Raw genomic sequence first — 23,846 nt, 5'->3', positions numbered from 1 at the left:
ACAGAACAGTTGGCTCTCCCCTTAGACAGGCCAGCAGGCATGGCTCCCAACTCAGGGCCCCACATCGGGACCTCTGCACACCCTTGGCCACATCCTGAGTGTGAAAGAGGGTCCTGAACACAAACAGCACCGCCCTAGACATAGGGACAGAACAGGATAACTCACAGGCCCATGCATTAAATTCTTTTGAAAGCCCCTCAGAAGCACTTGTTAAGGCTAACTTAAGGAGGGCCACTTGCAATGACCTGAGAATTAGCAATGGCCGAAGAGCTAGGGTGAGGACAGTGTTTCATGTCCTCCCAAGTTCACAGGCAAGTTGAACGACAGCAGAAATGACTGTTTTACAAACGGAGACAATCAGTCTGGTCTCAGCATAAATGAGAGAAACTCAGGGCCACAGATCATGGGTTTTCTAGCTCATTCTGACACTTACTCCATGAAGGAGCAGCAGGGTCACGTTCACAAGAGTTTTACAAAAATACGGAGTGACAGGCAGCCACAAACACATGTGCAGTAAAAAAGAAGAGTGTCTAAGATCTCTCCAAGACTCCTTCTCCTGAGCCATCCCACCCAGGCCCCTACCCGCATAGTCAGGTGAGGGGCCCACGGGGTTACCTGTGTTGTCGGGCATGGAGGCCTGGTCGCTGTTACGCTCCTTCTTGAAGACAATGTTGCCGAGCTGGAGGACCCCCGAGATGACTCGCAGCAAGCCTTGGGGTGCAATGAAAGGCAGCTCAGAACCAGCTGGGGTGTCACCCATCAGAGGCCCTCAGGTAAGACAAGCCATGTGGGGCACCAGGCCTTGGCCTAAACCATCTCCAGGGCCTCTGGTCGACCTCCGCTGGGGCAGTCTTGTGCTTAGATACAAGCTCTGTTAATGCTTCTAAGTTCAGATGTGCCTCTATCTAGCGCCCTCTGTCTGTTTTTACAAATCAAGTTTTATTGGAACACAGCCAGGCCTGTCCATGTACATGCTGTCAGTGGGAGAGCAAAAGTGACCCTGACTCTAATGCTGGAGAACAGGGTACACACGCCCCAGCCCCTAATCTTCCTGAAATGCAGCATCAAGGCCCCCCTCACCTCCCTCTAGAGAAACGAGAAGACACAGGCAAGCTCCACACCCCTGTCACCCTGGGCGTCACCAGTGCAGAAACCCCAGCCCCTTCCACACTCAGCTCAGACAAAGCAGGAATATTCCACTTCCAGCAAATGGCAAGGACAGGAGCAGTAGACCCAGGCCCTGGGCAGTTAGGAACCTGTCCTCTGTCCTCATATGTCCCCAGGCGATATGACCAGGAAGAAATAACCCTGAACCTCAAAGCTGTGGGCCCATCTCCCACCACTCAGCCTTCCTCCGGTGTCTATGGACTTCCTAATGGCCAGTGCCAACAGGAAGCGCTCCCCAGCCTCCCCGGGAAGGGCTGGCCCATACCCATCTGCTCTTCCTCTGGGATGCCCATAATCCGAAAAGCCTCCATGGTCTCCTGGAACATGTCCTTGTCCTGTTGCCCGGGAATGGTGACATGTCCATTGGACAGGAAGCGGTATTTGTTGTATGACTCCAGCAGGAGATCAGCTGTAGGGGGCAGAGGGCAAAGTTCAGTGAGGGTCAGGAGGCTCCAGTCAACCCTGTGACCTCAAAGGTGTGGGAGATGGGGAAGCATCCCGAAACACCCCAGGAATGCTGACTCTCCCCAGCATGTGAGACAGGCACACACAGAGGCCCCCACCCAAGAGCATCAAGGCCCAGAAGTCTGCGGCTGCAGTGACCTGCCCAGGCTCCCTCTGGCCTAGTTGGAAATAGGGGCCAAGCCCGCAGCCGGCCCAGGAACAGAAGTCAGGCTTCCCTTGCCTGCCCCCAGGCCGAGATTTCATTTCCCGACTGTAGTGTGTGGCCTGACTGCGGGGGGGATCCCCTAGGTGGGCCCACGACTCACACTTGAGGTGCTCCCCAGCCCCAGACAGCAGGTAGTAGAAGATGTGGAAGGTCCGCTCTTCCTTGGCTTGGCGGATGGCACGAGATTTCTCCAGGAGATCTTCAAGAACATTAAGGAACTGCGCATACTGTTGGGAAGGCAGCCCCCCACATTCCCCCATTCAAAAGCCATGGAACTTCACCAGCAGAAAACAGCAAAACAAAACAAAGGCAAACTACCCCGGCTCTATCCCTCATGGCATGCAGCCTGTCCAAACAGCAGCCCCCACACATGGGAGCCAACACCTCCCCAGGCTATTAACATAAAGGAGCATCCACTCCACTCTACCCTCAGGGAACCACACTGGATGACCTTTGATAGCTCCATCCTATTCGAAGATCAACTTTGCACGCATGCTCAGTCGTGTTCAACCCCCTGGACTGTAGCCCGCCAGGCTCCTCTGTCCATGGAATTCTCCAGGCAAGAACACTGGAGTGGGTTGCCATTTCCTTCTCCAGGGGATCTTTCCAACTCAGGGATCAAACTCATGTCTCCTATGTCTCCTGCATTGGCAGATGGATACTTTACCACTGAGCCACCTGGGAAAACCCTAAGCTCAACTTTATCCCTCCTATGAAGAAAAATCAACTTATCCTGGTCCTCTCCCTGATGCCATAGATGAGGTGTCGTAAGAGGCTGGTAAAAGGGAAACCACAGGAATCAGGGAGCAGCCTCTTCTCCATCAAGGTCACTTCGCCCACCCCCAGACCCAGAACACTTTTTACAGTTAACCACAAGGATACAAGTCTCAATGTTGGCTCCCACGATGTAGCCATTGACATCAAAGTTGATGCGGATGAACTTGCCCTGAGGAAAGACGGATGAAGAGATCAGATCCCCATCGTCCAGCCCCTCCCCCAGTGGCACAGCCTGGAGGCAGGAAACCAAGAGACTGAGCCTGCGTCTGGCAGCCAGGGACCCGGCACCCCAACCGCACAGGAACTCAGGACTCAGAAGGGCCACACGGCTAAGCCTGAGCCAGGACCAGCCCCAGGGATGCCCAAATTCCTCCAGGGGGGAGGAGAGAAGCAGTTATCTGGAGTCGCTCCTCCTGTTTGGTCTGACTGGGTTCTAACTGGCTGCGGTTACAGCCCGACAAGCAGGGGACCGGTGGGGACTCCCCGCTGCCTCACTGTCTTCGTCACCTGAGCTAAGGAAGCTCCTTACGCAGGTGCGTGATCCCGTCTGCTGCCTGCAACAGGCCCAAAAGCACCAAGTCTGACCCTTCTCTGCGTCTGGGGCACAAACACCCGGTGGGAAGGTGCCCGTGAGCACCACCACTCACAAATCGAGAGGAGTTGTCGTTCTTGACAGTCTTGGCGTTCCCGAAGGCCTCCAGGATGGGGTTGGCCTGCAGCAGCTGCCGCTCCAGCTCACCCTGGAAAGGAACCCAGAGGCGTGGTGAGGGCCAGGCAGTGGCACGGCTGCCAGACCTGCTCTGCCAGGCGGAGGGGAGGCAGCAGAGCCGTGTCCACACGCCCCACGTGCCAGGGATGGGGGCTTCCGGACTCTGACCACGCCGGCTTTGGCCTGGTCCCCATCGTCACTCCAGAGCAACCTTCCTGCCAGACGTCTGGAAATGCTGCCTGACTTGAACTTGCTTCCTAAGCTAACCAACCAGCGGCCCTAGAGAGAGAAAGCAGGCTGCCCATCCAGCTCGGGGACCTGGCGGGACGGCCTGGATCAGCCCTGGAGGATGCACTGGAAGCAGCACTCAAAACAAGAAGAGACACAGAGGCATCAATCCTTCCCCTGGATTGTGTCCATCCAGGATGCCGCCCTTGCTCTGCCCCCCGGGCCTCTACTCCCCACCCAACAGCTCACAAAAAATTCTCCCTTTTCATAGGACAAGGAGACAGGGAACTAGATCCGCAAGACACCACCTTGTCACCTCTGTGTCCTAATAAACTCTGCATTTGTCCTGCGGGTCCCCCGTCCTGCCGCTCCCCAAGCCACCCCCACCCCCCTAAACCTGCTCCCAGCAAGTCAGGTGTCTGAGCATGGGATCAGCAAGGCCCACTTTGAGTTCTAATTATTTACTGATAACATCAATAAGCCCTACTACGGTCTCATGATACTGGGTGGTTGGCAAAAATGTCCTCTTATTTACGCCTTCTTATCCCTGTGTCCTCGTGATACTTAGAGTAGGAAAGCCCCATTTCACAGAAGAGAAAACTGAAGTTGAGGGAAGGGGAATGAATTGCCCGAGGTCATGGAATTCAAGGCTTCTACCTCACACCTGTCAGTCACACTCTCTCTCGCCACGACCCAGCCCTACCTGGGGCTCCCTGCCATCAGGTGGGCAGGCCTTCGGAAGCAGTTATCATCATCCTGGCAGGCCAGGTAATAACTGACGCTGCCTGAGGAAAAGACGGCGCTTGTTCACCTTACTACCTGGGCACTCTAGGGAGACAGCACATCACACAAGGGCCAGGTGGGGTTTCTATTTATCGGCAGGGCTGGAGTCAAGCCAGGACTTGCTGAGAATAAAGGTTGCCTGTAATCTGTGATGAAAGGGAGAACAGGCGGCAGGCGCTCCCCGAAGAGCCAAGAACTGCAGCCTCCCAGGGACGCCTGCGGCACACAAGGCCGCTCAGGCACACCATTCTGTAGGTAAGTCTACAGAACACCAAGGATGCTCCTGGGTCTGGAAAGGCCCCCAGAGACTGGAGGGCGCCCCACGACAGCCATCCCTGGTCAGGGATCCTTCCAGGGTTGGAGAGTCTTGATTTTGGACTGTAGAGATTAAGTGGAGGAGGGTCAGTGCAGCCAGGTCAAGGGGCAGAGGTCAAGGCCACAGAGCAGGCCCTACAGGAGTGCAGGGCACCAGCAGTCACAGGACACTGGCGTCCATCCCCCAGGCTCAGACGGGCTGGGAAGACAGCGAGGCAGCCCACGGACCCAGAGTTGGTTGAGCGCTGCTCCCCCACTAAAACACCTTCTCCAGGCACAGGCCAGGCTGCCAGGCTGGCCAAGCCACTCCTGTCTCCACAGTCAGATGGGAGCTTGGTCCCCATCGGAGCAGGCAGCCTGCTTAGAGGCAAAGCTAAGGCCTCTGTTGGGAACACAGGCTGCTGCCGTGGAAACGTAGGGCCACCAGGCCAACCCAGGAGCGAACAGCTCGGATTCCCGAGCTGAACTCAGCTGAACCGAGTGGTGGCGGCTAACCTACAGGTTTCTCTTCATTGACGCCTAACCAGGCACAGGAGAGACCTTTATTTGTCAATGAAACCTGCATACCGTGAAATTACGAGGCACTGCTATAGGCAGCGTGTGCTCGTGAGGTTTGGGATTATCTGTGTGGTCTCTGAAGGGCTTTCCTGGGTGGAATTTTTGCCAGGGGCTTCCAACCAGTACACAAAGACCACAGTGAGGAAGAGCATCAGAGCTCACTGTTCAGACTCTGGAAGTCCATCTGGAAGGACCCTTCACTCAGCGCCACTCTGCCAACTTGCCGTCTGGCCAAAGCCTGGCCCCTTAAGGTGAGGTTTGGGGTATCCCACTGGGGGGTCTTGGGATGAGCACTTGGGTCCCTGCGGGGAGCGAGCTCCCCAGCGAATACCACGACAGGTCTAGAACACAAGGTACAAACCAAGTTCAAGAGTGTCTCGTGGCCTAGCTGTGTGTGGAAAATCACTGCAGAGCTTCAGGCAAGGAAATCAAACAAACCGGTCAATAGCCTGTACAACTGAAGGCCTGGACGGTCGTGGGAAGCCAAGGGCAGCCTATTCAATCATTTAAGTTGAACTTGGAGCTGGGTACCGGGTGCCCATCACACAGTAGCCTGAGAAAGAGGACGTGACAAGTTGGCCTCCACTCGTCACAGCTCTCACATGCCGTTCTGAGTGCTGGGGGCCTGCCTCTCCCCACACCTGCAGATGGATCAGCCCCAGACATAACGCACGTGGGTCAACATCACTGCTCTCTAACTGTGGTTCCCCCTCCTGTCCTACAGGGCAGGGACACCAAGGCCACCCTCTGGAGATCCAGACACATACTAGGCATTCAACCAGTAGTTGGGAAATGGATTTTCCTGCAAATCCAGAGATGGAAAACCGCAGTGAGAGAACTCCTAACCTCCCCAGCCCTGTTTTTAAAATAGGTCCCTTAAAAAGAATGGAAAATGGGGGAAGGGGTGGGGAGAGAGAGAGAGCAAAAGAAAACTTTACTCGTTTCTAAATATAACTCCTGACACCCCTTGGAAAAAGATTCAGAGTGTCTGGTGAAGTCTGGTGCGTGAAACGTTACTTCTGGTTTGATTCCAGAAGACTATGCTCTTTAGAACATTCTGCAGGACACACCCCAGGTCTGCATGCAAGAAGACACACACCGCTACTTACTTACATACGCTGCACACAGCGCCCTGGGGGGGGCGCCCAGATGGCTGCAGGGGACACCAGTGGCACTTAGATTTCATAGGGAAGTTCAAGAGTGTGTACTTGAGAGACAGAGAGAGAGCACCACACGGGCATGCTTCAGACTGACCACACCCCGCTCTGGGGAAGCCCAGTGAGCAGATTCCTGGCATGGCTTCCGGCCAGTGCGGTAAAGGCCGCCCACCCCATCTGGCCCAGCACGCTGAGCGTGTGGGGGTCTGGTCAGGCAGACGCTCACTCCGCTGTGCCTCGGTCAGGGCTCCGCACAGGGACTTCTGGCCCTCATGCGCATGGGAACTCTGAGCTTCTGACATCAGCTAGGTGGTGAGAATGGTCCCCTTCCTGCCGGGGCTGTCACTGCAGAGTGCCCGCGAGGTCACCATGTGTCACAACCCAGCCCCTCCTCCCAAGACAGTCAGTGAACCGAGCCTATAAGAAGAGGTCTAGCTGCAGAGAGTGACCAATGGTGTGGAGTGAAAAGCTGCTTAGAGAAAAATCGTAATTCAAGGGCACACGATGGGCAGAACACGCATTCCTGGTGTGCAACGTGCAGTAAACGTGCAGCTCACCTAGCGAGGACACTGCTGGGTTCGACCACAGGCCACCAAGGGGGAGAGGGGGAGAAAAAGGGAAGTGAGATGACTTTGCAGCTGCCTGTTTTCTCTTCGCTGGGAGCTGTCCACCCAGAGGCATGAAAACACCAGGGAACAGAAGCAGGGGTTCCAGTGCCGGCCTGCCCGAGATCCTTCAAGTCTCCGTCGACTTGAGAGCCAAGCTTTGGAATCTGCCTTCCAACCTCAGAGGTGGAGGCCATACAGCACAGGCTGCAAACTTCCAACAGTCTCCAGCTTCCACAGCAACGCAGTTAGGGCCGGTCAAGGAGGAAATGGGCTGGCTAGCGCCAGACCCACTCCCAGGATGGCCAGGACGCAGTCTCAAGGAAAGTGGGCCTGGCCTCTACTTCAGTCCCCCAAACGCCAAGCCATGGATCACTAAGTGCTCTTCCTTGGGGAGACCAGGCACGTCCGTGGGGAGGAAGGTCACACTCACCTGGTCCTTCTTGCTCTTGTGTGATGAGGCCACGTGAGCCAGGTACTGAATGACTTTCTTGGTGTTCTCCGTCTTGCCAGCTCCAGACTCACCCCTGCCAGGAGAGCCAGAGATGTTCTCAGGGGAGAAGTGGCCAAATCTTTGGTGTCTCCCCTTTCCCACTGCAGGCTCTACTGTCTCCCATTCTGTGGGTGCCCATGCGGGACACCCCCCCCCCGCACCCCGACAACAGCCCGTGGCAAGAAAGGGACAGGCTAAACTCTGGACTCCTCACTGGGGCCCTTTCCCACGGCCCTCCAGAGGCGTGACAAGAGTAAACTTCAGTCCACTGCCTGCCCTGGTCACTGGGCAGCCTTTGCTTCCAAAAGTCTCAGGAATCAGTCTGCAGCAGCTGTTGACTCAGGGGTCAATGGCACTTATACATCTTCCCTTGAAACTTCACTCGAAGGAATGTTCTGTACCGTTAACTTCCTCGGCAGTGGGTTGATTTATCAGCTCCTCGTTAGGTTCAGAGGACAGAGGTGAGAAGCCCAGGTAAAGAAAGCTAAGGTTCAAAGCAGGAGAATGCATTCTGGGGGCCATCAGCTCCCAACCCTGTCTTGTTGAGAAAATGCTTGCTTTTCTTCTTGGCTATAAACCCCAGCCCCGCCCCCTCCTTTGAGGAAGGAGATTAAAGAAGAAGGAGATTGAAAAAGGAGATTGGCCATGAAATAAAGCTCATTCATACTGTGGGACCACTGAGCAGCAAACATTAAGCCTGTTCCTTGGGAAAGTGGGGGCTTCCTGGTGACTCAGACAGTAAAGAATCTGCCTGCAATGCAGGAGACCCAGGTTCAATCCCTGGGTCAGGGAGATCCCCTGGAGAAGACAATGGCAACCCACTCCAGTATGCTTGCTTGAAGAATTCCATGGACAGAGGAGCCTGGCGGGCTACAGTCCATGGGGTCACAAAGAGTCAGACATGACTGAGGAACTAACTTTCACTTTTCACTTTTTGGGGAAGGGGTAGGGGATTGACTTGGGAATGGATCTCATGGACCTAGGTTTTGGTTAGGAGTTCCCCAAGAGTAAGAACAGAACAGAGTGACCAAGGCCCCGTCACCCAGACAGAAACACTTACGTGCACAAAATGGACTGGTCCTCTCGGTCTGAAACAAAAGAGATAAGAGGTTAACCTCCAGGACACATAAAGCATCCCCCTCCAGTTTCTGAAGAGCTGCCCGCGGCCCCCACTCCCACCTTCCAGAAGCAGAAAGCCTCAGACACTGGCCTTGCAGGGGGGTTGGGGGTTCCACACCATCAACACACGCTGACCCCCTGCCTCAATGCGAGGAGGGACATTCCCCGGTGGCAGCTGCTCCCTCCTCCAGGGGCTCAGACTGCCCGCCCTGACTGCCCACCCAGCCCCAGTTCCGTCTGTCCACCTCTGAGGAAGCCAACCTCTGGAAGGCTCCCTGGAATACTCTCCTGAGTGCTAAGGTGGGGCCTGCCCTGTGCATTTCTAACTTGGTGTCGTTGGAAACAAGGTCTGCGGCAGATGTTTAAAACACTGTCCCCATCCAGGAAAGAGGCACAAGAAAGATGCTGGGTAAGAGGTGGGGTCAAGGCTGGCTTTGCAGTGAGACAGCCCTGGGCTCAGATGCTGCCTTGCCATGGCATTCCCAGAGCCCAGCCTCCACCCATGATGGGGGATAAGAGTGTATGTGGAAATTACATGCATGAAAGCATCAGTGTGGTGTCTGGCATGGGGAAAGTGCTCAGTAATGTGAGTTCAGAGGCAGATCGGAAAGAACAGAAGCTCTTCAGAATCAGCTCCTGACCAGTTTCTGTGACAACTGGGGTCTCCCCGCCTGGGGGTCAGGAACTCTCAGCCACTCTCCTAGCTCTGTGAGCCACTCAGCCAGCCAGGATGTAAACAATGCTCTCCCCTTGGGGGCAGGCGGAACAGTAATGTTCAGCTCTGAAAGCAAAGTTTGACAGAAATGCTTTATTTAAGTTATCAGGGTTGGCCTGGCTCAGTCCTGAGCGTGCAATTTTAAGCAACAGCTAAAAATAAAAACTTTTTTTTTCCCCCATTTTATCCCATCGCAAGGAACACCCCACCCACCTCCTTGAGGTCAAGTCAGCCTGAATCCAGGACCAGGCTACTAACAGACACTTGGCTGCAGTGAGGTCTGCGGTTCCCAAGTCCTGGTTTCCTCATCCATCCGTAAACATGCTACTAACTCCCTGACAGGATTAGTTTGAAAAACAGAAAGAATGTGCAAAGGACCCAGCCTGGAAGCCTGCGCAAGGAATGGACTCCACAGGCAGTTGCTGTCCATCTATGTCCCCATCAAGAAGCCACCATGATGGGTGGTGCTGAACAGGGAGGTGGAAGAACTAGTTGAGAAGTAACCAGGGTTCCAGCAGTTGTCAGTAGCCTCAGTGCTGGAGAGAAACTGACATCAGCCATCTGGAAGAACACCCCCACAGGCTCGACTGCCCAGCCAGGACCCTGCAGGACAGGGCATCTCGAGGCAGACTCAGGGCGGCCTGTGTGTTTGGCCTGGAGAGATGGATTTAGCTGTTGGGGACCAGCAGATACTGCGCAGCGAGGTCACCTGCCTCTCCGCGAGGGGACCCTCCTGCATGCTGATCCCAACAGCCCACTCGGCTACACATTTCTGACGACCACCTCTTCTCCTGTCTCGGGAGGGAGAAAAGGAGTCCAGCCAGGGAGGAGCAACAAGAAAGCTAGCATCCAACACAAGCTGCAGCTGCCCCTCCAGCCCTGAGAAATATCAGCAGTACGGGGGTGTGGAAGGAACCTGGCCACTCACATGGACACAGCCCGCACCCCGCCCCCCACTGGGCAAGGGTTCAGAGCAGACCCGGAAGGTGACCTTGCTTCCAGCTCTCGACTTTCCCAAAGAACAGGGTCCTTCAAGGCTGCACAGCAGGGTCTGAGACAGACCCGGCAGGGTCCCCGATAAGGCATCAGGGAAGGGAAGGCAGGGGGAGGGGCGGGAGGGATATGCTAAAGGTGGGGGAAGCCAGGGCAGAATAAGAGAATAAGGGGGCTGGGGGGGCGGCACAGAACAGAAAAAACACAGCTGTGATGGGGTCAGGCCTCCCTCCCCCAACCCCCGCTGCATTTCAGAGGCTGCCCAGCAGCTAGCGTGTTCAGTCCCGCTCCCTGGGAGCAGGCAAGAATGTACCTGCACGGCGCGGCAAGTCGGCAGGCAGTGGCGGCTGAGGCTACCATAAAAGGAAATATTCCCATCCCTTCCAGCAGAACCGTTTTCCCAGAGCTGTCCAGGCCTGGTCCCTGGGACGGCTGGAATTCCTCTGATTGTGTGAGGGGGAGTCAGATGCTGAACGGCTGAACAACAGGAAGCAGGGGCCCCAAACACACACGTGTGGGCACACACACACAGTCACACTGTGCGCACAGACCCACACGCACACACACAGGGCTCTGGACAAGCTGCATGTGGACACGCATACACATGAATGCAGAGACCAGACGTGCCTGGGCGCATGGGCAGAGCCATGAGTGTGCACACAGGCACACGTACACAGACGTGCACAGCTGTGGGTGCACACACACAGATAGAGGCCTTACACAGAGGCCTGCACACACTTCACATCCCAGTCCCAGAACCAAACGCTTCATGGCTTCATCCGCTCCCCCGTCTCCAGCTCTCCCTGCTCGCTGACCTTTCACCTCCAACTCCTGAAGCCAAGGTACCACTGTCAACACAGCCTAAAAGGAAACCCTCCAATCCTTGAATTTTACACTTTAAAGAAACCTTAATTTCCTTCACCAGAACATTCGCTGAGGCAAATACTTTTGCAGAGGTAACCTGACAGGAGGCGTTTCTGACTTCCTCAACTCTTGCCACTAAATCCACCTGCCCACCATCCCCCAGAACCTGTCGATTTCTCTCTTTTTACAGAAGAGAAAGGTCTGCAGAAGAGGTAGGTGAGGTAGGCACCGCCTCTGGTCTGCACAAGCCTGTCTCACCACATTTGGCTCTGTTGCTGCGCTCAGAAGCATCTCTTCTGGGTAGGGCTATTGTTTCTGTTTAGTCACTTCTGTTTAGTCGTGCCCAACTCTTTGCGACTCCATGGACCATAGCCCGCCAGGCTCCTCTGTCCGTGGGATTTTCCAGGCAAGAATACTGGAGTGTGTTGCCATTTCCTCCTCCAGGGGATCTTCCCGACCCAGGGATCAAACCCAGGGCTCCTGCATTGGCAGACAGATTCTTTACTGCTGAGCCACCAGGGGTCGGGCAGGAGATGGGGGAAGTGGAAGGAATTCTCAGCGGCTCTCCCCCGGCTCAGTTTACTGTGCCAGAGACCCAGTGCATTCCGGACAGAACCCTCCTTAACACACACTCCATAAGCTCTCCCCATACGGTCCTCTCTAGGGACACAGACCCTTGAGAGTCCAGCCCACTCATTGTTTGCTCAAGTCTTTATTTGAGTCTATGTGGAATGAAGGCTTATTTGAAAACACCCTTCCTTCCTCCACTACAGAGGAGACAGACAGACAGATAGGAATCCGACAGCCCAGAACCAGGGAAGTGAATCCACCAGAGAAAATCCTGTTCTGGGAAACAGGCTCCCACAGGATGAAGACAGTAGCCTGACTTAGGGCCCCTGAACCCCTCCTGCCCTGGTCCTGCCTCGGCAGGGATGGGGTAGAGGCAGGAACACGAATCTCTGCAGTGATTTTCAACTCTCTTAAAAGCCGCAGCAGGGACTTTCCTGGCGGTCAAGTGGTGAGACTCTGCCTTCCAATGCAGGGGTTTCTGGTTCAATCCCTGGTCGAAGAGTTAGGATCTCACATACCAAAAAGCCAAAATGTTGAAACAATATTGTAACAAATTCAGTACAGACTTTAAAAGCAGCAGCAGCCTTTCCTCAGGAAAAAAAAATCTTCCTGAGTCCCCCATATGAAAAGTAGGAGATAAAAACCAGAGCTGCTTGGGAGGTGGAGACAGGGTTCCTGGGAACACACTTTACAACTACCGGTCCATGTGTCTGGAGCCACAGGAGAGAGAAGAAAGCCACTGGCTGGGTGCCCTAGAGGCCGGGGCAGCACCCTCGTTCTGCACGTCCCCACGGGATGCCTGCCCCCGGCCTCCGGGCAATCGGAGGGCAGGGTTCCCTGGCAGCACCGCTCCAAGGATCAAATGAGGCGGGTGCCTAAAGCCCGAAACAGGGAGACTGGTTTGGCAGCCCTCAGGTTTGGAGACTGATCGCAATGACCCCCGTCCTCTGCACTTCCCAGCTCTCCCAAACGCATGGTGTCCTCACAACAACAACGAGAAAGGTTTTAAGTTACATATCCAGTTATGAGGCCAGTCCCTCCCCAGATTTTATTTTAAACCCCAAATGCCCTGAGGCCTTTTGGAGCCGATTCTGATGTGCACATGCACAGGTGTTTCCAGCCAGCTCAGGAGGTCTCAGCGCAGGTGCGGGGGTGGGGGGAGCCCCAACCACAGGTATTTCAGGCCAGGTAGATGCTTTACAGGCTTCTGTGAGGGGCCTTCTTGCTCACTTCCTCTGAAAGAGGAGCTGCCGATTCTTGTCCATAAAAGGCCACGCGGCTCGCTCAGCCATGATGTGACATCAGCCCCAACAGGAAGTACGGGAGGAAGGGAACAGGTCTGGTTCACCCACTGCGGGCTGCCCGGGGCTGACTCATCGGACGCTCACTCAGATAACGCCTGCTGGCCTTCCGCGGGGCTGCCCCCTGGGGACACCTGGAACAGGTTTCTGCCTGCAGGGCCCGTCTTCAGATCAACAGGGTTTTTCTCCAGAACCGACTAAGATGCAGATACAGCCCAAGCAAAAGTGAATGCACAGGGCAGCTGCAGCTTGAGACAGCCCAGCTGAACGGGTGAGAGATGGCACGACCAGTGGGCCTGCAACTGTCCACACCAAGGGGGCTGGTTTTTTGCTAAAACTGCAGAGCAGACCCCCGTGTTGCCCACTGTCGGACCCCTGCTCGGTGTTGCCTGAGACAGAAGCCTCGAGATGCAGGGACAAATTCCAGGGCTGCAGGTTACTTCTCCCGAGACCCTCTCAGGGACAGCATTTTGGTCCCAGTGGGTGAAAACACCAGGCACTCTGCCAGGTGTAAAATGTGGAGAGACTTGTGGGTTTGAGCTCAGACGTGGGGGCTGGGAAGGTTCTAGACAACAGGTGGTCCCATTACCTGCATCTAGAAGTCAGGACACCGAGTCCTGAGAAACCCAACGACTTGGTCAAAGCATGTAAGCTGGGCCAAGAAGCCAGGCCTCCAGATTCTTCCCCATGCTGCTCCCATAGGCCAGGACCTCAGAGCTGCACATGACAGGCTATTCCCACTCACCAAGGGTCATGCCAGCCTTGCAAGCTGTCTGCTACTTTTTCGAAAGCCAGCCCAAGTCATGAGCTTGGGTTATTTAAGTGCATGGGAAGCAGACAGAGGTGAGGAAGAGAGGGGGCAAAATAATGCCTCCTGTTAGCGGGTTGCTGCCAAGCCTCGGCGGCCTTGCATCATGGCACCCCACTGCAGTCAGTGAGCAGGAAAAAAACCCACTGGTGGCTCCCAAGCACACACGGTGCCACCAGCCGTGTTCTCTCCAGGAACAAAGGTGGGCCCAGACCAAGCAGACACTCGAACCAGAAGCCAGGGGACCCCCGCCTCGGTGCCTCTGCCCATGCTCTCCCCCTGTAGGGTCGGGGTGTGAACCCTGCAGAGGCCCTAGTCCCCAGGCACAGGGGCAGAGGTCTGATAGGCCTCCCCCACCAGCACCCCTCTCAATTAGGAAGAAACTCAAGGGACTGCTCTTTCATTCTGTTAGGAGGCCCCAGACAAGCCCCCTCTTGGTCAAAATGCATCCGGTGGTTTACGCAGGTAAGCTCCTAGTGCACAGGTAAACCTGCCAAAACCACTGCTTCTGGCAGGCAGGGCTGGGAGCAAGAACTTCTCAGAGTAGGGCTGCTGCTGAGGCAGCTCTCAAGGGTCTGCCAGGATGGAGGGAGACTCAAAAGCCACATGTGGGTACAGACAGCCCACAGCAAAGGTCATGAAGACATCTGGAGAGACCTAACAACCCCTGAGGCCAGTTTTACCCTCTGAAATAACCCCTCATGGAAAAGGAAAGAAGGCAGGAGTCCTGGACAGAGAGCACTAAGCCACGGGTCACAGCTCGGCCGCCGAGAGGACAGGCGGGAAAGACAAAGGGACACAGACAGGGGATGAGATGGACACCACCAGGCAAGCTCAGGACAAACCCGGCTTCAAGTTGGAGCACAAACAGCCCTCCCAGGAGACAGCGGGCTTTGCGAACGTCCCATTGATGGGTTCAGTCCAACTTAGAGAACCAGGAACACCAGTGCCAGGGAGACAAACCGCAGTGGCACGTGAAGATGCGCCCTGCAGAAGCCAGGGGATCCGATGTCTCGAGAAGGACAATCAAATGAAATAAAAGATGGGCTGGGACTGTGGGGCCAGCACTTGCCCCCAGAACATGGCTTCTGCGCTTGGCTTTCAGCTTAGAGGTCTGCCCTATTGTGTTTGCAGTCCATCTTGGGTTGGAGAGACCAGCTCTTCAATAAGAGTTAGGAAGTCCAGTTGGAATGACACCCAAGCCCCAGTCAGCACCACCTGTTTGCCAGAAGCACGGAGTCATTACAAAGGTCGACACTGGGCCATTAGCCTTGGTCAAGACTAGAGGAATTTTACAGAAGCCACTGAAGTTATCCTGAGTTTTATGCCTGCAGACTCCCTTATCTCTTTAGTTTGGAGGAATTTATCTTGTTCTCCTCTGATAGCTTAATTCCAGAAATCAGGCAGGCAAAGGAAAGCAATCCTCTCCTCCAAATGCACCAGGGTCCAGCCCTGACATATCAGGACACATTCTCTCAAGTCAAGAACTTGAGAAAACAGGAACAACGAGCTTGTAGGCAGCAGAGAGGCTAAAAGCACAATGCAGGTTAGCCATTAGAGACGTTGCAGGTGAGTTTTTGTTGTTTGCATGTTGCGGGGAGGTAGATGTGAAGGAACAGAGATATGGGGCCAAGTTCTCGGCCACCCGCAAAGTTTCAGGTTCCGAGAGGTCACTTCTTTCTTCTCTCCCACTTCAGTCGGCCCAGAGCAAAGCAAAGCCGGCCTGCTGGGTTGAATCAAAAACAAAACAAAAAAGCAAGCCAAGAGCTGAATCCTTGAAAAGGACCCATTAACCACAGATTCCTCTTCTAGGAAGAACATTTTATAGAAATGAGACTGACAGGCATGACCACATTGTAAGTAGGCAGCCTCATTCCAGGAGCCGACTTTCCCTCTGGGGGGCCTGACCAGGCAGCCTCTATGTGGGAGCTCTGGTGTTGGGGTGGCAAGCCCAGGGCTGCCTGTCACGACGCCCCTCTGGTAGCTCACCAGCCCATAAACAGAGGATTGCTCCAGAGCCAGGGAGGAACTGTCTCTCGTGTGCACGACACCCTCCTGAAGACCCATCCTCAAGGCCTCGTCAACCCCAAGGCCCAAGGACCAGGTCAGACAAGCCGGAGGCTGCATCTGCCAGCACACGCCCGTGAGTCACGTGGTGGCTGCGGGGATGGCAGCTAGATGAGCCACTTCCTGTGTGTGCTGGTCCCCAGAGCCTAGCCCCTCGGAGGAGGCTCACCAAAGAGACTTTAAGAAGCCACCTGAGGAAGCCTTTGCTTATCACCTTCTTCAAGCAAGTGGGAGAGTGTTTGATGAGCAGTTCTCGAAGCAGGCAGGGACTGCTCATTCAAGACATGGCATCTCCAGGCCCCACTGCTTCCTTCTATCAGACATTCGTCACAGGACACGGCCTCTCATTCGATCCTTGGGGTAACCCTGCCAAGTTCGTTCATCCAGTCAAGAAGAGGCAGACTAGAAAATGAAGGCCCAGAGTCGACCCCAGTCGGTCAGGACACAACAGGGCCAGACTCCAACTAGTCCAAACCCCGTGCTCTCTTCTCCACACAGTTTCTGCTCAGAAGGTAAGCATCTTCTTCAAGCTGAGGCCAAGAGAGACCCAGCAGACTAGACCCCTCTGATGACCTGCTCCAGAAGCACCGTGTCATCTGTCAAAGCTGGACCCCCCACACACACACACACCCTCCTGCTGTGGTGTATCTGCCAGCCTCTCAGGCCCCCAACCCCAGCAGGGCTGCATCCAACACAGCCGGCTGGCAGGGGTGACCGTGTGGCGGCAGGGGTGACCGTGTGGCAGCAGGGGCGACAGAGTGCGGCCCTAGGGTAAGCCGCTGCCTCCCAGCCTCCCTGCAGACAGCGGGGCCTTTGTGTGCAGCTGGCTGGCGGGGCTCCCTGACGGGCCCGAGGCTCCTGGCCGGCACATTCCTGCCTAAGTAGAATCGTCATATCTGCGGCTTCCTCGGCTGCCTGTCCTGTTGGAGTCTGCTTTATGCAGGGGCCACTGAAGCACTTCTGAGCGCCTCCCCGACACAGCGCTTTCCCTCTGGAAGACCTTAGAGGGTAGACAGCTCCATGGGAACAACAGTCACCAAGGCCAGGTAAAGGTGGAGAGAGGGTCCTAACCAGCCAAGCCAACAGGGAGCATCCCTCCAACTCCAGCCAGGGAGGAGGACCAGCGGTGAGCCCTGGAGGACGGGCACCAGGGTGGGAGTGGGAGAACTGGTTTCTGGGGCTGGCTCTCTGGGGGCCTTTGGACAACAGTTAACATTTCTGGGCCTGTCGTTCTACTTGTGAGGCAGGAGGATCGTCCTCAAATGTGAAGAGAATGATCAAATTCACCCCTTCTTTGCTTACCCAGAAAGGCTACTCAAGCCCCGAGAGGCAGGTGGACACTCACCCAGCCCTTGGTGACCAGCCACCCTGGGGCAGCCAGCACTGAGCAGCAGAGGTGGGACTAGTGTGGAGCAAAGGGTTAAATCGTTCTCGGATTAGTTCAGGTCTGGAAAGAGAGCAGACCCTGCTGCCCTTCCCCCAGCAACGCTGGGAGCTCATTAAAATACCAGAGTCACCAAAAGTGAACCAAACCCGGTGTTCTAACTAATTAACATAGAAGAGAGTCCTTTTCTTCTCCTCCTGGGGGAGATAACTGGCTATTTAACTGGCTGGGTCTCCTGTGAAAACACAGGCAGTCTTTTCCACAGAGGGAGACCCCCAAATTCCCCAGGGCAGCCCCTGGTACCCTGTCCCCCAGAGCGGACACATGCCTTCAGTCTTCTGTCATCTTCCCGGCCTCAGATCATTCAGAGCCTTCCGCTTTTCACAGAATCCTTAGGAACGCGTCAACCACAAGGTAGGAAGACCCAGTAATGCCCAGAACAACAAATTAACCCAACGGGAAAGCCACGGTTGGGAGGGTGAACCTACCAAGTCACCACAACGTTAATTAAACCCAAGGCTGAGGATTAAAACAAATAAAACTGGGCCCGGCAGTCTGGGCTGTGCCATAACCATTTATTGACACACACCTGCCGTTTCCACAGGATCTGAGCTCCGCGGGCTGTTCCGCGGTGACTTTCTACCATCCCAGGCCCCGGTGGCAACACCTTCTTCTAAACTCTCAAGACACCTGACACCTGCTGCAGTCGTGTTGACACCAGGTATAGGTGGCCTCTCATCCTGTTACACAGCTTTGGCCACAGATCTCTGTCTACATACATGTCTCCACCCAGATTGCCAGCGCTCCCAGTGCCGGAGTAATGTACTCAAGTATTCTGGCACTTTCCTTCTCCTACCTCCACAGCCTCATCTTGTGCCCATGGCCGACAGCACTAATCTATCCCAGCATTCTCTGGCACTGACTCTCACATCCTTGCCAACACAGAGCTAGGCAAGGCAGTACTGATTGATCGGAGCTGACACTTAGAATAAAACCCATCTGCAATACTTAGTCCAGTCGTTCTGAAGTAAGTGGGGGCACTTTTGCCCCCCAGGGAACATTCAATAGCAATGTCTGGGGGCATTTTTGATTGTCACAACTGGAGAGGGAGGGTGCTACTGGCGTCAAGTGGGCAGAAGCCAGGATGCTGCTAAGCATCCCATAGTACTCAGGGTAAGTCCCACCCCCACCCAGCCTGCAACAACAGAGTATCCAGCCCAAATGTCAGTGGTGCCAGTTTGAGAAACGCGGGCTTAGTCTAACAAATAGATAGAGAAACCATATAATTTATCATCCAAACTGGGGAGCTTCTGAAAGTAAGAGAGCAGTGTCAATACTAACTGCAAGACAGCAGGCATAAATCAGGACTTACAGGCAGACCAGAGCATTTAAGAGATGAAAGCAAGGGAGGTCCCTAGGAGAAGTCAAAGAGCTCCTCTCATAAAAGTCCCCAGACAAAGCCACCAACTCCCCTATTTGGCAGAATAAATGCCAGTATGTCATAAGCCACAGCCAGCTCAGGGACGAAATCTTTTTCTAGTTCTCATTTAAAGAAAAAGCAAAAAGGAACCATCTGGCCGTGTCTTTTAGGATGTGTGTGTCAGAGAACAGACTTGTGTTTCTCAAAGCCAGTGGGGCTGCGTGTACTAAGTAGAACACTCTCTCCAAAAGAGAGAAGCTGATTCTAACAACCTGAGGACCCCAATGCTCCACTGTTATTACCTGACTTAGGGCAAGAACCAAAGACTCCTCCTGGGAACTTTCTTTACTGGTGAACCATCTGGTCATAACAGGGCTACTTCTGTTAATTAACTTCCTCCCTGTTGTCTCAAGAACGAGAAATCTGTTGCCAATTGCTTTGCTGGTCAACTATGTGCAACAAGAAGGAACTTGGAAATGTCCCTGGTTAACATGGGGGCTGAAGAGCTGCACCGAGTCCAGCATGAGGCAGAGAGTGGGTGAACACTTCTCAGTTTGAGGTTCAGAAAATACACGGACCCAGCACCTACACAGATCATTAAACAGAAGCACTAAGACCCTAGGTTCCTTGTGCCTGCAGATGTATTTCCTATCCCTGTTCTCCAAAAGATGAAAACACCCACCCGTTTGCCCTCATAATTTGAGGCAGCTCCTTGGTTCCTATCAAGGCCATTACATTACAGCCAAGATTTCCTGCTCAACACAAAGGAAAGCTCCAGTCCTCTGCAAGTTCCCTTTTCCTTTTTCCCCCAACTGTCTCCAACCTATAGAGCTGACTTTTGTCCCTCAAAATTATCATGGTTGAACACATATAACTTGGGCAAATCTCTTTGGGAAGAAGTCCCACAGGTTGTTAGAAAAAAGGCTAGCAGTCTAATTTCAGAAATTCCAATTCCTGGAGCCATGCTATGGTATATCACTACATTATTCTTATCATAATGGCTTGATGAGAAGTGAAAATGCCCACTTGCTAGAAAAAAACCTTTTGGGTTCAGGATCCAAGTGTGGGAACAGCTCTAACTCAGCAGTGCAGAGCTCAAGAAGACTCCAGCCTGCATGAGGCCAATTATGAGAGCCAGGAGAAAACTGACTCATAACCTCTGGAGACAGACTCAGGCTCTTCTGGAATCCCACAGAATGTTCTCCCACCAAACTCTTCTAGTTAGCACTCTGAAGCCGACATCCTACTTTAAAACTAAAAGTCTGGCTTCCTCAAGGAATTTTGATAGACGTGAACATGAGCCAAAGGGGAGGTCAAACTTGTACATCCTACATAATTCACCAAGTTTGGTGATGAAACACGTTCCACAGCACTGTGTGGAGGGTACAAGACAGGCCCACATGTTGCCATTTTAAACCACTAAACCAGGGATAAAGTTAATGCAAGACTCATCACCACCACTGCCTGGATTGACTATTAAGTTTAAAGAAAAAAAAAAAACAGGATGCCCATGTAATAAGACATGAAAAACCACTATCAATATAAGATATGAGAACACAACCCTATGCTAAGTAGTTGGCTAAGCTCTGAGAATATAAAAGCAACATGAGCCTGGTCCACACCAGGTAATAACAAAGTATTACCAGGGTTAGCCCAGACATCCTCCCTAGCTGGCAGTAACACTTCAGTCACGTCTTTAACAAAAGAGTAGAAACTTGTCAGCTATTGCAAGGCAGATGAAACAGGCATGGTGATTTGAAGCAGAAAGGCCTACTGGAGAAATATAAGGAGTTCCATGCAGCCAAGAAGTTGGAGAGGTAGGCAGCAGGCCAATTAAAAAAAGGACAGTGTAAGATGAATCAGGTTCCAGGCTTGGGTGATTGGGTGGATGGAGAAATACCATCTGGGAGCAGTGGGCTGGCGGCAATCAACTAGGAGAGCTGGTCCTCAGCTGGAAAGTGATGGCAAAGCCACTCAAGTGGGTGGGGCCACAGTACAGAGGATGAGACCTTGAGGAGCAACAGGTGTTAACAGGGGAGAAGACGTGAATGGGGCCGAAGAGATTAGGGAACCATAAAATCACAGGAAGGAAGGGCTTTCAAAAGGAAGTGGTCAAGACTGTCCAATCCTAGGAGAGGTTAAGTAAGATAAGAACCCAGAGCTCCACAGAAGGGAGGGTGGCCTTTACCAGGTAGTCTGGGAGGGCAGCAAATGATGCGCAGGGGCAGGAGTATGGCTGAGAAGTGCTTAATGGAGGCAGGGAGCGTGGATACTTCGTCTGAAGAGTTTCACTGTGACGGAGGAGAGCAGAGACAACCCACAGAGGGCACAGAATCCAGAAGAGACTTTGTTTGTTTTTTTCAAAGATATAAAAACTCACACATGTTTCCAGACTGTGGAGACGAGAGTAAGAGGTTAAAATCATGGAGGAAAGGGAATAACAGGTAGAAGAGGCAGCCCGGAAGCCAGAGGATCGGCACAGGAGCTCTTGATCAGAATGAGAAATTGGGAAAATAATTAGGAAATGCACTTTTTTTTTAAAGCTTCTACAATATTCTATCAACATATAAACATCTCCTCTGACAGCCCCCAGCCTTGGCTCTCATGAAATGGCTTACAGACCTTGACGCACAGCCCCCTCACCAGTACCACTGATACCAATCCACGGGATCACCAGGGCTGTGAACACGAAGGAGCACCTGCAAAGTTGCCAACGAGGCTGCAGGTAAGGACAGACCCTTGGAAGGCTGAGGGACTCACCTTGCATCATACTCCTATAGGCGGTGTCTGTGATAGCGTAAATGTGGGGGGGCATCTCATGCCTCTTCTTGCCCTTGTACATTTCCACGATCTCTTCAGAATAGATGGGCAGGTTCTTATAAGGGTTGATGACCACACAGAACAGGCCTGAATAGGTCTGAAAAGAGTGACAAACGGGAATGGGTTAGGAAGTTTGACTCACAAAGTCATGGAAACTCTGTGGCAAAATGTCTGCTGCCTCCAAGGATCCCAAGTCAGCCTGACGTGAAAGCACCTCCTGGAGCCCCTGGTTTTCCAGGTCCTGCTCCAGCAGACCTGCTGAGGCATGGGGGCACCACCAGCATTTCTGCTCTTTCAGTGGGGAGCCTCCCCTTACTTCAAGACTGCTGCCAGCTGTGTGTGTCAACAAGCATGGGCTTTGGGCAAGATACGGGGCAAGCTCCATGGACAGTAGGAGTCCAGTCATGAAACTGAGATGTAAGGACAATAAGAGCCGTGTTTGCCTTCATGAGAAAGGGAAAAGGATGAAAGGGAAAAGGATGAAAGGGAAAGGGAAAAGGATGCGGCTGCAGCAAGCCAATTGTGTGAAGATACAAATTATTCTATCCTGAAGGACTTTCCAAGATAGTCAAGCCGAAACTTTTCCAGCATTGGGAAAGACTCATTATGCTCCTCAACCATCTACATCCTTTGTGGGAGAGTAGATCACTGACAAATACCCCCTCCCTGGAATCTTCCAGAGACACTCACATGAAGATCTCTTAAAAAAAAAACACCAAAACTTAAAGACCAGCGTCCTGTCCACCATGAGCTTTCTCCAAGACTCGGGTCTCCTCTGAAGCAGAACTCAATTCGTCAGCGCTCACAGTGAGACTCCTGGGAACACACCTGACACCCCAAGTCTGAGTTCACCATGTTAAATCAGACCCCAGAGTCAAATCCCAACAAGGGCAAGTTTCTTAACTGCCCCCTCCACTTCTCAATCTGTAAGATGGGCACATGCAGGCTCGTTGATCCTCATTGTGTGAGGGGCTCGGAGTAGTTCAGGGAAGCAGTTTCCAGTGGCAACAGTCTAGGCAGACCTGCCTTTCTTTGGTGTCTTCTTTTTCTAATAATTTCCCTGCTATTTTTTTTTTCTTCCAAGACCCCCCCCCCCGCCCCCCCGCCCCACTCCCTGCAACACACAAAAAAAAGTATTCTAATACCTGGATAAGACTCCCAAGACCACCTAGGGGACATGGGTACTCACTGAGGGACACAGCTCTCTTTAGGCAGCTGGACCAACACAAGCACCTTCTCCCAAGAAAAACAGGCCAGAGGCCCCAAAGAAGCCAGGCGAAGCGAGGCCCACAAGCCATGACTCACACACACCTGCAGCCCCCGACTCTGCTGAGTGACAGCTGAAGACCGCGGGGCAGGTTCCTGGCAGAGTTGGGAGCAGACCCAGGTCCCACAACCCCTCTCCCCACCCCCAGCCAGTGCAGACCTCCTTGGCCGTGGAGGCCAACTCTCCAAGCTCCTCACATCTTTTTGCTTCCCTCGCTACAAGTGCCCTTGACCCTCACTGTCCACAGTGTTGCCTCTGGATCCAACAGCAGCCCACATCCGAGGGGCTGTGGATGTATCAGTCCACTCCCTTCCACTCCTGCCCTCTCCAGTCTGGCCAAAAATGAGAGTGGATCTTGTAGCTAAATCCAAACACAGGATCCACATGGGAACGGGTCGTGAGGACAAAGCCCGTTCCCAGCACCGGCCAAGGGCTACAGGTCTTGAACTTTCCAAGCAGCAGTTAGGCTGAAAGCAGAACTCCAGAGGGACCCAACAACCTCGCACTGGCCCGCATGCAAAAGAGCAGCTGAGCTTGGGACATGAACAAGTGTGTTTGGCTGCCTCTTCTGCTTGGAGGAGGGGATGCAAGGCCCTTAATTTCCTTTCTTCCTGGGATAATCAGTCAATTGTTTTCCCTCCAACTACTCTTTTCAGGAGGGACCAGGAAGGCTCTAAAGCAAAGCCGTCTGCACATGTTATCAGCAAGCTCTGGTTCGGGTACTATGAGAAGACAGGAGCGCCTTGGGGAACCTCTGGTTTTCCCTCCACTACTGTTGGGTGGGGACGAGATGGCAGACCAGGCAGCAGCCAAGTCATCCCAGGAGCTCAGAAACAAGTGCGCTTTGTTCCTGGGGTTTGAGAAAACCCACACTCTAGGAAATCCAGCCTGATGAAAGTGAAGGACACGTGGCCACACATTTAGGGCGCGCCATGGGGCCAGATGTTTGGAAACAGCTGGTGGTGACAGCAGAAGGAGCCTGGGGTTTACTAGGACAAGTCGTTCTGACAGCTGGGTGGGCAGATGGTCCTGAGGGGGGTTCAAGAGGACCTCAAA

General features: G+C 53.7%; 1 protein-coding gene across 1 annotated transcript in view; it reads right to left on the bottom strand.

Annotated features, from left to right (window-relative positions):
• Positions 1-23,846, bottom strand: part of MYH9 (myosin heavy chain 9) — an 85,613-nt gene that overhangs the window by 29,796 nt on the left and 31,971 nt on the right. The window contains exons 3-10 of the mRNA XM_061125312.1: positions 21,464-21,620; positions 8,523-8,550; positions 7,403-7,496; positions 3,262-3,354; positions 2,720-2,783; positions 1,938-2,036; positions 1,433-1,576; positions 616-711 (exon numbers count right to left, since the gene is read on the bottom strand). Coding sequence (XP_060981295.1) covers positions 616-711; positions 1,433-1,576; positions 1,938-2,036; positions 2,720-2,783; positions 3,262-3,354; positions 7,403-7,496; positions 8,523-8,550; positions 21,464-21,620 — 775 coding nt within the window. The remainder of the gene's footprint in view (positions 1-615; positions 712-1,432; positions 1,577-1,937; positions 2,037-2,719; positions 2,784-3,261; positions 3,355-7,402; positions 7,497-8,522; positions 8,551-21,463; positions 21,621-23,846) is intronic.

The sequence above is a fragment of the Dama dama genome, chromosome 22 (assembly GCF_033118175.1).
Source record: "Dama dama isolate Ldn47 chromosome 22, ASM3311817v1, whole genome shotgun sequence".
In the NCBI taxonomy this organism is placed as follows: domain Eukaryota; kingdom Metazoa; phylum Chordata; class Mammalia; order Artiodactyla; family Cervidae; genus Dama; species Dama dama.
Note: the sequence above shows the minus strand (reverse complement) of the source record. Positions and strands in the feature narration are given on the sequence as shown.